This window comes from Coccinella septempunctata, chromosome 3 (assembly GCF_907165205.1).
Source record: "Coccinella septempunctata chromosome 3, icCocSept1.1, whole genome shotgun sequence".
Classification (NCBI taxonomy): domain Eukaryota; kingdom Metazoa; phylum Arthropoda; class Insecta; order Coleoptera; family Coccinellidae; genus Coccinella; species Coccinella septempunctata.
The window spans coordinates 12,340,421-12,355,256 of record NC_058191.1 but is presented as its reverse complement, the minus strand read 5'-3'; the positions used below and the strand labels follow the sequence as shown (position 1 = coordinate 12,355,256).

The following is a 14,836-nucleotide window of genomic DNA, read 5'->3' as shown; positions in this document are numbered from 1 at the left end:
ACATAAAAAACTTCACTAATTTAAGTAGGAGTGATTTTTTGACCTTGGTCGACTTATGCTTTGACGGTGGTTGTTTTTCTTTCAACAATGCTCATTACCAACAAATTGAAGGTACAGCAATGGGTTCTCCAGAAAGTACCACTTTCGCAAATTTGATAATGCATGCTTTGTTTGATTTTGCGGTCGCAAGATTGGATTTTGCAATTCCACTGTTAAGATTATATGTTGACGATACCCTAATCTTGGTTCCCAAAGACAAAACCGAAGAAACTCTCGACGTATTTAACTCATTTCACAGAAACATTGTATTTACCTTAGAAAGAGAATCAAATTTTAGAATTACCTTCTTGGACATAGTAATAATCAGAGATAAAAATGAACTCAAAACTAACTGGTACATGAAACCCACAAATTCAAATAGATGTATTAACTTCTTTTCCAACCACAGTGCCTCACAAAAGAAAAACATTGCAATGAATTTAATAAACAGAGCAGTGGTGTTGAGTAATGAAGAATATCATTTTGAAAATCTCCAAAAGGTCACAAAAATACTGACAAGTAATAACTATCCGATACATTATGTAAAAACATGTATCAATAACTATCGACAAACAAGAAGACCAAATGTGACAACAAATGCTGACACTCAGGACAATACAGACAGACCACACCAACAAACATCATCATCACAGACCACATTGAAAAAATTTTCCAAGTTAGTATTCTACCCAATTTTGTCATATAAAATTAACAAAATTTTTAAAGAACACAATTGTACTGCAGCGTTCTATAACAAAATGGATAATAAAAGATTGTTTTACACCAAATTAAAGGACAAAACACCTCTTTTGAAACAATCAGAACTGGTCTATAAGATTGAATGCTCTAATTGCCAAAAATGCTACATAGGACAAACAAAACAACTTCTACAAGAACGAATCAGACAACATACTATTGACTCAAGGAAATTTGACAATACACAAAAGACGGCACTGACGGCACACACTCACACAGAAGGACACAGATTTGACTTTGGCGGGGTTACAATATTGGACGTAGAACAACATTACAACAGAAGGTTAATTAGTGAAATGATTCACATCAGAACGCACAACACAGTTAACTTCAGAGAGGATACTCAACACCTCAGCAAAATTTATGATAGTTTAATGAATAATAATGGTAGAACTTAGAGTAATGGTTGGTGGATGGTTTTTGACTATATTTCTCATCAAAAATGAAATTGTTTAAGAATAGTATTCTTTAATCTTTGGAAGGTAGTAGTGCTGTGATATATTTTTAATGTTGTTAATATTCAGAAAACTTTGTAATGCTCGAATAACTGTGATCTGTCGAAATTATATTTGAAGATTTATGTAACATCATTGTATTTGTATTGTTGCCCAATTGATTGTTTATGTGTGTTATATTGATTTGTGGATTGTTTGTCAAATCCTTTTTGATTTCTACATCACACTGTTTTAATCATGTTGATGCGGATGGCGCTTGGGAGGACAGGATTCGGATGCCCACCTGGATCACAAACCTTGAGAAAAGAAAAAACAAAAAACATTATTCTATGCTCCAACCTAAAACTTTGTTGTCCGTTCATATGTTCACGTACTTCCGAAAGATAGAGAAAAATCTCACCAAATGAGTTGCAAAGTTTTAAAATTAATGATCATTCTTCCAAAAGCTTACATGTTAAATTAATGAAAATTCGAGGTGGGTACCTGTTTCGTGCTCTTCCGGGTGAACTCTGCAATTTTATACTTTGTTACATTTTAGCCTTGATAAAGGAACAAGTTTGTGTCCGAAACGTCGGCGAAGATTTAAGGTAATTTAACATTCACAATAAAAGTCCAAATTCCCGATAATTGGTTTTTATTATACATAACATGTATTATAAATCAAGAGGCATTTTTTAATGTGTCACCTTTTTTAAAATTTCCACCAGTGGCGTTCGTACGTAATTTAAGCTACTTATTATTTTGGCAGAGATTGATGGTATGCCACAGATTTTTCCTGAAATAAAAATTATTTTTGAAATTCCCGATCATTTCTCACCAAAGTTGATCACTTGACTATTTTCAATCCGATTCACGGTTTTCGCTTAAAAAAATAAAAACCGTTTCTCTGCATGGTCATAACAATACCGTTAATACACATACATATACATAAGACAATATCAACATGCAGAGACATACGTAGATTTTATTTCTTTAAATAAAACCCGTAAGTCGGACTGAAATGGTGTTGTAGATATTAATAATAAATGATTCATTTTTAAAAACTCAACCACCCTGTATCTCAAAAAGTAAGAAGTTTAGGACATATGTTCATATGAAGATATTTTCTTAAAATGGGCGCAAAAATCACCACCATAAATATTGATACTCAATTCGGAAACACACTGTATACTGTATATACTATCAGGTGTGGTCAGAGCTGCACTCTGTTCCGCCAACGTATACTGCATATTTCATGAATGGACACTAAAATCTCCTCGATTCCTCTGAGGTAAACTCTCCTTGAGAGTCTCTATTTGATCTTGAACATCTACAAACTTACGAGAATAATTAGAAAGTTGGTGGACAAAGTAGTTAACTTTGGCAATATTGTCTACGGAACGGAATATGATTTACATTTACGGTAAATGGATGTAACACTCGCGGAAATATCATCCCTTTGAGATAACCGTTTTTTCATCGCTTTTTGAATTTCAGGATCGATCGTTTCCATTTGAGATGTCACGTTGAATGTTCAAAAAAGCAAAGAATAGAAAAAAAAAGAACGCCTGATTGATTCTATCGAAAAAAAGGAAATTTGTCAACGTCAAGTTTCCTTTTCGGAAGGAAATGTTTAACAAGCCGGCAACGTCGACAGATTTTGGACGAAGGAAAGTTGAAATTTGAAACTGATGGAAGCTGAAAAAACGCTCATTTCGAAAAAAAATTAACTACTACTACAACTACAAAATTCGGCACGATAGGACTATGTTGATTTCTGATTGAACTGTATTTTTGCTTCGGAGACTAAATCAAATTCAAGTTCAAGATTGTAAAGAACCATCAAAAGAGTGAAAAATTCCTACCTGTATTCTCAGGGGATGATTTCCAGGAATTCTTTCGCTCTGCTATGAAATACAACTCTCCGAGAGTCCGAGAGAAGATTTTAAAGACGTTTTTAGTACTTCCAATTTGAATTTATAGCAAATATATCCAATTCAGAATTAGGAATGTATTTTCTTCCGATGAATTTCCGAAATTCAGAAGTCGTCGAGGGGTTTATCAATCGCTATGAAAGGAACAATCAATGGAAAAGGAGTAGAAAAGTACAGGGTGGGCAAAATTCGTTGTCTACTGAAGGGATCTCGAGAACTATAGCAGCTAAAAAAAAAACGGACGACACATTCTCGAGCTCTTTTTTCTTGACTAATCCAAAACTGAAAACAGATCCAGCCTAACGTTCATAGATTTTGAGTTATGAACGAAAATTGAGAAATTGTCATTTTCAATGAAGCTGAATAACTCTTTTATTCGAACTCGTATTCAAAATCCGTTGTTACATTCTACAGGCACTTTTTTATGAGGAATTCAAATATGATATTGTAAAATTTTTTGATCCAGTCATTTTCGAGATACGACAGGGATTTCTGATTTTTCAAATGTAAACTATAGTTGAAAGTCCTTTCATTCTGCAGCAATTTTTTTGCTGATTTCAAAAATGTATCATATGTCGCTAGTCACATGAATATAACATAAGAAAAAAAATTCAATACTTTTTCCTTCTTTTCGATTCACTGTTGAATTTTTAGTAGGCTAGCGTAACCATAGCGACCGTTGAAAATACATTATGGTTTGTGAACTCCACATAAGCCTATGTGAACTCAACCTTGTGTGATAGGAATCATAGACTGTCGAATAATCATTTCTTTTATATATCGAGATCGATATCCTTTAAAAGAGAGTAAAAGACTTTCGTCTGATTATTAAAGAAGAAAATTTATTAAATTATCGTTTATCAATTCATGAAAGAAACTTAAAGAGTCAGTCAAATAAATAAAATACTGAAGCATCTATAATTATGATTTTTACAAAAGTAAGATGATGAAAAATAGTTACGTCTGTCCACGGTAGTATTCGAATTGAGAAGTATCGTAAGATAAGCATGCCAAACATCGCGAGAACAAACGATGGCAAATTAATCATCGAAATATTTATTCAGCAATCCGTGATTTCAATCATAGAGGCTCAGGTTCACAAAATATAATGCATATTCAACGGTTGCTATGGTTACGCCAGCCTACTCAAAATTCAACAATGAATCGAAAAGCAGGAAAAAGTATTGAGTTTTTTTTCTTATGTTATATTAATGTGAATAGCAACATATGATACATTTTTGAAATCAGCAAAAAAATTGCAGCAGAATGAGAGAATTTTCAACTATAGTTTACATTTGAAAAATCGGAAATCCCTGTCGTATCTCGAAAATGACTGGATGAAGAAATTTAATGATATCATATTCGAATTCTTCATAAAAAAGTGCCTGTAGAATGTAACAACGGATTTCGAATACGAGTTCAAATAAAAGAGTTATTCAGCTTCATTGAAAATGACAATTTCTCAATTTTCGTTCATAACTCAAAATCTATGAACGTTAGGCTGGATCTGTTTTCAGTTTTGGATTAGTCAAGAAAAAACAGCTCGAGAATGTGTCGTCCGTTTTCTTCTAGCTGCTATAGTTCTCGAGATCCCCTCAGTAGACAACGAATTTTGCCCACCCTGTACATAAATATACGCTTTGTAATTGTGAGGCTGAGCTTAGGGTCCAACAAATTGTTTGGATATAAATTATAATGAGAGTATACATATAATGAAAATAAAATGGTGATTTTGAAAATGGACACTTTGATTAATAAGAAGAAACGTTCCAATGACAAAAATTTGGCACGATATCACACACCTAATCAATTTTTTACATGTATAATTTGTTTCTATTCATAAAATGCGATTTCAGTGGGCAGACAAACTACACAGTATGCTTATAATAAGTGGCACATTGTCTGTGGATACATTTTTTGTTGTTGGAGGAGCTTTAGTGACCTACGTATACATGCAATCGATGGAGAAAGGAAAAAAATTCAATTTGATCATATACTATCTACACAGATATATCAGGTGAGTTTTTTTATTCATTTCGTATGCTGAAATTTTTTTTCATCTTCTTTCGAATGTATTTTAACGATTTGATATTTTTTGTTATGCATTTTGTTATGCTTAATTCATGCACTCAACTAAACTAAAATTAATTATTAATAATTAATTATTAATAACTATGTCCGATTGGGTTGCCTGACTCCGGTTTATGAGGCGTTTTTTGAATTAGTTGCGAGCGAAATTTTTACGGGCAGTACACGACAACACTATAACATCGTCGGATGGGCCGAAATCTTTCTCTCAAAAAACCAACAGCAATCTTCTAATATATCGTCGAAATTATCGCACTATTCATGATCTTTATATTAAGTGAACCAAAGTGATATTGAGCAACTTTGAGTGAAGTACCTTGTGTCTTCTCGATCAGCTAGGTACCACGAAGCTTGTGTGGAAGGGAGGTTAGTTCGCTGTTTCCCTTTCCTTTGGGACCTCCTTTCTGCTACGAGACCAGTGACTACTCGCTGTGTGTGTGCTTTGCCAAAAATACAGGGTTCACACACATCTCTTACCAGCTTAATAGTAATACCTAACTCTCTCTTCAGTATCTCTCTTACGTGTCGCTTGTCTTGGTGTCCCCACCTCTCGTGATACAGCTGAAGTGTGGAATTTTCTGCTTCGACTATGTTGACTCTCTCTATTTTATCAGGAATTATCGGTTTGACTGCTGCTTTATAAAAAGTTCCACCCTTTTCACGATATCCATATAGTACTACCTTTCCGTTAACCTCCAGCGAACACTTGGTCGAAGTCGAGTAGAATCTGCTATTTTTGTTTCTGTCTTGAGCAGCTGGTACGGAAAATCAGAATGCCATAAATGCCATCAAGGCGTTGCGCAACCTCGACGTATCATCTCGCCAGTTGTTCGAGTCATCCTCTGATGACTTTCCCACTAGCACACAATTGCTCGAATTTTCCAATCGACAGTTGTGAGTGTTGAAACGCAGTGTTTTCGACTCGTCTTGAGCGTCTGTGCGAAGAAGTCATTAAGACCTCAATCCCCAGTTGTCTCAGCGTCTGTGCCTTCATCCTCTAGTACGTCCTGCTTAGCCTGGTGCAGTTATGGCACATTTTCTAAATCGACAAAATATTAAAATTTGGTTATATCTTCAAGACAAAAAAAGATATTGTGAAGCGGTTTCCATCAATGGACTTTTCAGGAAAATCCAGCCACCGGCTCCTCTCGATATTTTAACCATTTAACCTATCTAGTCTAGATGTACCTGAAATAACAGCCAAAATCAAGCAATTTGGTATACCCTGTATAGTGTTTGTTTCTCTTGCGATAAAAGATATAGAAAATATCAATAACGAATAAATAGAAATGTAGAGTATATATTTGATGAAGAATATTCACATTGTTTTTATTTCTGCAGATTAACCCCTGCTTTGGGGGCCTTTGCTCTAGTGGTAGCAACACTTTATCCTTACCTTGGAAGTGGTCCAAATTGGTCGAATGTTCATAGAGATCAAAAAATGTGCCAAGATGTTTGGTGGGCCACGATTTTTTATTTTCAAAACTATCTTGATCGAAATGAATTGGTGAGTGGTTCTTGGTAAAACTGGAAAAACATCAACTTAACCACTCTTTTGCAGTGTGCAGGACACAGTTGGTATTTAGCTGTGGATATGCAGCTATATATACTGTCACCTCTAATTTTTTACTTTTTGAAAAGATTTCCCAAGCAAACTATTATTGGAATAACAGCTGTGATTATTGGAATCTGTGGATCGAATTTTGGTTTGGCATGGAGCAATCATTATCTTGCTTTATTGAGCAATATATATGGGTTAGTTCTTTTCATTTTTAATCTATATAAACCAAGTACAAAAATAAAAATTTGAAATTTCAGGGACTCTACCGCTTTTCTCACACAGTTTTATGTGAAGACCCATACCAGAGCGAATACTTGGCTAACAGGTGTTCTTGTTGGTTACGTCATACACCAAATAAAGCTGAAGAAGTGGAATTTACGCCTGAACAAGGTATGTATGAGCTCTTATTGATCATAGATTTTATTTACCTAAGTAATTGCATTCTGAAAATCATTAGATGGAATTAAGATGTATATTTTCCACAAAATCTACGTGAAGTAACCATAGTCCTGTAATGATGTACTTCAACCTTCAAGCGATTCGCTAGATATGCAGATTCCAAAAATTCAACGCCGTACATAGAAGAAGAGAACTGTAGAAATGCTATCGACCACTGATAGAAGAATTTTATTACAGGCGATAAATTATAATATTGTCAACTGGATCGCTCCATATCTGATTTGCCCCAATTATTTTTAAGTGAGCTCTGCCTTCTGCCTTACTTATCAGTAACGCAGTCTCTATGTAATGAAGAAGCGTACTAAGAATTGATTTATAGAGCGGCCCATATGAACATTCGAAAATTTATCACCTGCAATAAAATTATTCATACACTAGGCGATTGCATTTCTACAGTTCTCTTCGTTCTCACGGCATTCCCTATATCCGCTGTGGAATTTTCGTGATCTGTAGGTAATATACAGATTGTGAAAATGCTTTTCCGAATAAATGGAATACCACGAGACCGAGGAAAACCCTCCAAGCGGCACTGCAGCAGTGCTACAGTGTGTGACTGCTGATTGGTAGTTGCGTTTAAGCAGTCACATTCTGCAGCCACTGCATGCATCCGGCGTAGTGCCGAAATCTTACCTTTATACTTCAAATTCGTGGCAAGTAGGTGCAACTCACTTGAAAATAAGTGGGGCAAATCAAAATATGAAGTGGTCCAATTGAATATCGAATAATTCACTGGGTGAATGCATTTTCAGAGTAATCTTCTTTCTCATGCGATGAACTAACATAATAACTGATTGATTACTTTAGCTGTGAACAGGAAAGACGATGTTGTGCACTAGTGATGCACAACCTATATGACAGCATCCCTTGGACATCGCCTGTCTAGGAAGAAGAAGGATGGATCCACTAGATTCTGCGTATATTCAAGGTAGCTCAATAAGGCCACGAAAAAGGACAGCTATTCCTTACCGTGAATTTATGATACCCTGTTCGGTCTGTACACACTCTCGACATCACGTCAGTTTTCCACCTTGGATCTGAAGAGTGGATATTAGCAGGTTGACTTAGATCCAACAGACCAAAAAAAAAAATGCCTTCAGTATTGGAACGGGTCTACGGCAGTTTAAAATTATGCATTCGGTCTATGCAATACTCCTGCCAAATTTGATGGGGATAATATTGAGGGAGTTCTCCCGAAAAACTTGTCTGGTGTACCTAGATGATGTGATAGTAGTGGGAAAATCATTACGAGGATTTTCCAGCGACTTCGAGATGCCAACCTAAAGCTAAGTCCTAAAATATAATCTATTTCGAACAGAAGTGAAATATTTAGGACACGTATAGTTTCATGTGGAGGTGTGAAAGTTTCTTAATCTTTTACTGTTATTATAGGAGATTCGTATCTGGGTTCGCCAACGTTGCTAAGCCTAGAAAGAAATTGTCGGATGAAGGGCAGGAGTAAATATGTTCCGAAGGTTGCTCTGAATCCTTGAACGAACGATTGGAAAAAGCTCTGGTCACAGCTTCAGTTTTGAGTTACGGTAAGGTAAATTTGTGCACGACACCAGGCACTGGCTGTATTACTGAATACAGCCATTGGTGGCGTTTATTGCAAGTCCAGAATAGACAGGAAAGAGTCATCAGGTATTTCAGCAAGGTACTGTCCAAACCAGAACGGAATTATTCCATGACCAGGAGAGAACTTTTAGCAGTCACCAAGTCCGTAGAACATTGCTACAAATATTTGTACGGAAGGACATTTTTGCTAAGGACGGACCATTCTGCTTTGAAATGGCTCCTGAGTTTTAAAAAGCCGGAAGCACAAGTGACTAGATGGATCGAGAGGCTGCAGGAATATAACGTCAACTCAGAGCGGGGACCAGCCATCGCAATTCAGATGCGTTATCAAGAAGACCTTGTCCCGAGAATTGCAGCCATTGTTCACGTCGGAAGAGGAGATCGATTTAAAGCGGATCACAGTAATTGAAGACGACTGGCTACCTCAAGACATTCAAAGAGCACAAGAGGAAGATAACGACATAATGGAACTTCGGGTGGACATTTCTGGATAACTAAGAAGTTGGAAAAAGTCAGGCAGCGATTTTATTGGCTTAATTTTAATAAGGAAGATTGGTGTAGAAAATGCAAAGCTTGTACTGTTCCTAAAGGACCTTATGGTGAAGGAAAAGCATCAATGAAATAATATAACGTTATCATATAATGATAATTTCGGTTTGGACTATAATTATAATGAGGCTCATTACCTTTCTTGTTTATTCTAATTATAGTCTATATGTCTATAGACGTTTAGTCTATATTAAGGAGCACGGACATTTCATAGTTACATTATCTAGTTTTCATAATCACTCCCCCAGAAATAATGCAACTATGTATATTCCACACCATGCAACATCTAAATATGAGACTTCCTTGGTGTATCAGACCATAATATTTTACAATCACCTGCCTAACACTGTAAAGTTGCTCAATAAGATGAAATTAAAAAAAGCCAGCAAATGTATCTTGCTTAAAAAAAATTTCTACAGTATTAAGGAGTTTCTGATGACAAGGATATCATTGTAGAATAAGTTCCTGAAAGTTAATTTTCCCAATTGAATTTTGACTTGTGAATGCCTTAAGGGATCAATAATATTATTATTATTATTATCTTAATTGAAGATTCTTAACTAGCGTTTTACAATGAAATATTAGGCAAACGAAGCCGCGGGTTATATTACAAGTTCAGAGCATTGGGTTCAAAAAATGTAGGCACAAAATGGAAAAATATTGAGATACGAAAAGGTTGTATACACTAGAAGTCCCTAGTTTGAGACGACCTGATTGAAATTTTCGTAGTACCTTTCTCTCAAAGTTGTAGCATGAGATCCTAAGTAAAAAAATCTTAGCAAATTTCATGATTTCAGCTGCGGTAGATGAGAAAAAAATAAAAAAAATTCATCACCGAGGTCGTACTTTTGAAGGGCTGTAACTTCGCAAAGAAACATTTTCCTAAAAAAATTATTTCAAGTTCTCCCAACATTTTTGGTTGTAGTGGTGATGAATTATTAACTACTAATTTTGGGGCACCTGTTTAGCTTTTTTTCGTTTCAGCCAGTATTTTAATTTACAGATTCTAGTTTTCGTAACATGGATATTTTGTTTGGCATCGTTACTCGTCTGTATCTTCATTGGACACGATTCTCTGAGAACTCCAGAATATCAACAATGGGGCAACAGCCTTCATATTGCACTTATAAGGCAATATTGGGCCATAGGAATATGTTGGATTATCCTAGTTTGCATCTCAGGATATGGAGGTATTGATAAACTTTGCAATATTCATTAAATAATCATTAAATTTTTTCCCCTCATTGTCTGCTCCTATCGAAGTGAAACATTCCATCTGAGCGGAAATCGATATAAATTAGCTAAATAAACCTTTTTTTTCCAATTCTGAATCAGGAAATTGTTGGTGTTACGTTACACAACGTATAAAAACAGAATCATACGATTTCCACTAGTACATAGTGTAGTATAATCGTGTTACTTATACAAATTTTTTTAAAACAACTTTAACACTAATTGTTGAATGGCGTATAGGAAAATGAATTTTGGTTGTGATTGATACTCATTAATTGGTGAAGCCATATCGATTTTTGTGAATTCCGAAAAAGTGTGCTCATTTTTTTTTTTTTTAATTTATGTTTTCGGCTCATCTTTCGATATCAGCCATCTGGTTAGCCATTAAAATTATTAGGGTTATACATACATAGGATTTCAACATTTTGGGATTCACGAGGATACAATACGCAGAGGTGCTCTTCAAAGCGATTTTTTCCTCATACACTAACAAGACTGAGCAACGGACTAGAGGAAGGGAGTAAAGGGACTGCTCATGTTTGGTGAGCAGAAAGTTTTGAAATGAATCTTGTGAAAATGAGTGGAGAAACTATTTAAAGTGCTGCTGAAGATACATCAGTGGATGATTTATTGCTAGAAAATCCCAGAAAATGTACCAAAAATGCTCCGAGGCACTCATAGCTAATGTGATTTATCAGTATATTTTGACGAGAAAGCGAAGCATCTCAAGGCTTCCACCCGCTGGTTATGATTCTAGGATGAAGGCCAGAGATGAAGATGAAAATAAGTATCGCTAATACTAGCTTTTTTGGCAAGACAAAATGCTGGATACCAGCCAATAACCATTTGTGAAGAATTACACTTGCTCTTAGTCACAAAGGTTGTTGAAAAATGTTGATTTATTTGAAAAGTTTATTTCTACACTATTTCAGGCACCTATAGCAATGATCAATAGGACTTACATGAGGTGTGTTCAGCTGTTTGCTTAGGTAATCCTAGGTTTCACTTTCACCTAATGATGGCTCTGTAGGATATTCATTATTTCATTCCTAAAACCAACAAAAATCTATACTTCCTCAGTACCCTCTCTACTTCATCCCTTTTAGGTATTTGTGATAACGATATGAAACGTCAAGATAATTCGAAATCCAGCAATGTTGCAGAAGATGACTCTCTTCAGAATTCGTTGATTAATAAGAAAATGATTTTACCTACTCATAAATTATGTTTATATTACCTACCTTTGTATGTTGATTAATACTATTAATTTTAACATTTCAACGTTTTTATGGATAGATACACAATATGATACACTATAAACTAAATGACTAAAAGGGTGGTACAAATGCAACCTTTTCTTGGTCTTGCTCTTATTCCTATCAAATAATTTATTTTCATTGTCGTGTAAGTTGCTCTTTACATTTCAGTCATTGAAATTGATTATTTTCAGGCCCAATTAACTGGTTTCTGTCATTGCCAATCTATCAAGTGTTCAATAGGTTCGCATACAGTATCTACATAGTACATTACATGGTTATCACATTATGGTTCGCTTCAACAAAGAGTCCAATTTATTTCAGTGATTTGATGATGGTGAGATTTTAGAATAAAGTTTGGCCATCTGTTAACGAATAGTAGTCAATGATGTAAAAATTACATGATAACATTATTCTTTGGTGTACCTAAAAAAGATGTTGAAAAAAACTCATAAAATATGTGGAGTTTTGACGATCAAATATTCGATTACAGAAGGTGCACCCTGAATTTGATATAATACTATATTGTTGAATTAAACAAAACTTTCTAGACTACCATTGGTTTGTTCAAATTGTAATTCTCTATTTTTATACCAAGTTTTTTTAAAATTTCAAGGTATTTTTGATCAAAATTGGATTCCAAATTGAAAAGAGTTTCTAACTGATTCTTTCCATTTATTTGGTAGATTACATTGAGATTACAGCCGTGTATACCTTCAAAAAATAACTTCTAGCGAATAATAGATGATTTCTTTTGTTTTTAGGGCTACTTTTTCTGGGGCAATCTGTGTTTCACTTGTATTATATCTTACTTCTGGGTATTGGCTTTCGAGTCCCCAGTGATAATTCTGGAAAAAATCTTATTGAAAAAGTTGCACCTTATGTGACATTTATAAGGATATCATTCGATTAAACCAGATGAAATTGAAGTAATATTTCCATGTAAGACAATTCAGGACCGGCATTGGCAATATTAGTGATGATGAAATTCTACTTGGTGCCTTATTGGAATAAAACATCAATAAACTAACTAGTATTATTTTTTGATCCTTCGTTATCTTATCCCAAAAAAAATAAATAATGAATAAATAAACTTTATTGGTCCTTTTGGACATTTAACTCCGTGAGGACCCATATCAAAAGAAAGAATTTTTATATTGATCTATCAATTTGTTCAGTTGAAACAATGAGAAATTGCAGGTATATTAATTAAAGTTCAAGATCGAAAATGATAATTTGCAGTGACGGCTCGTGCCCATAAGGTGTGGGTCGGCAAGACCCAAGATATACAGAGGAATATCCTGGAATAAAATTAATATCTATTTTTTTCAACCAATAGGAAATGAAAACGCGGAAACATACCATAATCTTTGTTTTTCTAAATTTAAATATTGATATATTTTTTGTCAATTAAGTTTCTAAAGATATAAGTTGCATGGGGTTGCGGATAAGGGGTGGAAGAAAAATATTCAATTTTATTTCCCAAAAATAAGTGCAATCAGAACTCAATTGTAATGTTTTTCAGCATCATTGATGTTAAGTTATTGGTTGAGAAACTATTAATTGATAGGAGAAGAAGGTAATTGAAAAGCAATTGGTGAGTTTCAGCGTCTTCATTCTGAGTGGTTGATGAATATTGAAGAAACATTAATTTTATTCCATACCGCAGTGTAAAAAAGTTTCGTTTTCAATGCGATATATACCTTCATGCTTGCTTTTGGAGAAAGAATGTACTACACTTCTTTGTTTTCGCCAAGCTTTTGAAGTCAGTTTTATTTTTCTTCGGGGTCTTTCTGTAAATTCCGATAACAAATTTATTACAACAAAAAACATCAACGTCAATGCGAATCAATATTTTGAGTTCACTGAAACACATCTGCAATTTTGATTTTGAGTGATTTTGTACGTATTTTTCCTTTCTTTATTTCACCATTCCTCCTTCTACTGTCACATGATCTTGTGACAGGATGCAAAGTTTGTTTCGATTTGCTACTACTCCAATTATTCAACAATCCAAGAAATTTAGAATCCTCTCAGATTATCAAAATTGACGAAATGATGAACACGTGCACCCCTTCCTCTTATTCTACGACACTGACCTAATTCATTTCATAATATGAGAACAGCGATGCGGATGCGATTCTATTATATCCCCACTCCGAGGGTAGGCCGGCCGATCTTACGCGTATTCAAGAAGCTTCGAAATCACCGTGCCCTTATAAATTCACTAGGAATTACGAATTTTTTTGGTCAAAAAATCACTAAACTACTTTTATACGGTACGATACCCTTTTTCAAAATTTAACTATTCATTCAATAATCAGAAAATCTAACTTTAATTAGTGATATATTATATTTTCATTGACTAAACTACTCTTGAACGGTACGAATACGCTCTTTTCTAAAATAGACATAATGATTAACTATTCATCGGATAATATAATATCTTGGAATAGACAATGAGGAAATCTAGAAATATGAAAAATGAAAACTAAACGCCTAAACCATAGCAAGGTAGGCCCAACTCGTGCTGGCCGACCATGTATGTATTTAGCAGCGACGTAATACGATATATTATACAGTTTAACATGGTGATAACTGCGTGCGACATAGGTGCTGTGTAGTACCATAACTTGAAGCGTTTCGCTAGGGTTGCGCGGCTGGCCGACCTAGCGTGTTTAGCGTAAGGAAAGAGAACTTCGAAATAAACTAATTCAGGGCGACTGGGGCGTCATGTTGATCGAAATAAGTTGCACTACGTTTACTAGGGAATTAATCGAGATTTGAAAATCGAAATGAATCATTTGGAATAAGTTTTGAAGAATAAAATAATTATAATTATTTTCTATTTCTCGATTATTTTTAGGTCGGCCGGCAGACCCTGCATTCCCTGACGAGCCGTCATTGATAATTCGATCGGTGAAAAGAGATGTTGAGCTAGGAGAAATGAAA

General features: G+C 34.8%; 1 protein-coding gene across 1 annotated transcript in view; it reads left to right on the top strand.

The window, feature by feature from the left end:
* LOC123309027 (nose resistant to fluoxetine protein 6-like) overlaps positions 1 to 12,914 on the top strand; it is a 41,302-nt gene extending 28,388 nt beyond the window's left edge. Inside the window, exons 6-12 of the mRNA XM_044891875.1 lie at positions 5,020 to 5,180; positions 6,593 to 6,758; positions 6,813 to 7,006; positions 7,070 to 7,202; positions 10,399 to 10,585; positions 12,079 to 12,221; positions 12,649 to 12,914. Coding sequence (XP_044747810.1) covers positions 5,020 to 5,180; positions 6,593 to 6,758; positions 6,813 to 7,006; positions 7,070 to 7,202; positions 10,399 to 10,585; positions 12,079 to 12,221; positions 12,649 to 12,771 — 1,107 coding nt within the window. The 3' untranslated portion in view covers positions 12,772 to 12,914. The remainder of the gene's footprint in view (positions 1 to 5,019; positions 5,181 to 6,592; positions 6,759 to 6,812; positions 7,007 to 7,069; positions 7,203 to 10,398; positions 10,586 to 12,078; positions 12,222 to 12,648) is intronic.
* Positions 12,915 to 14,836: the final 1,922 nt, after the last annotated feature.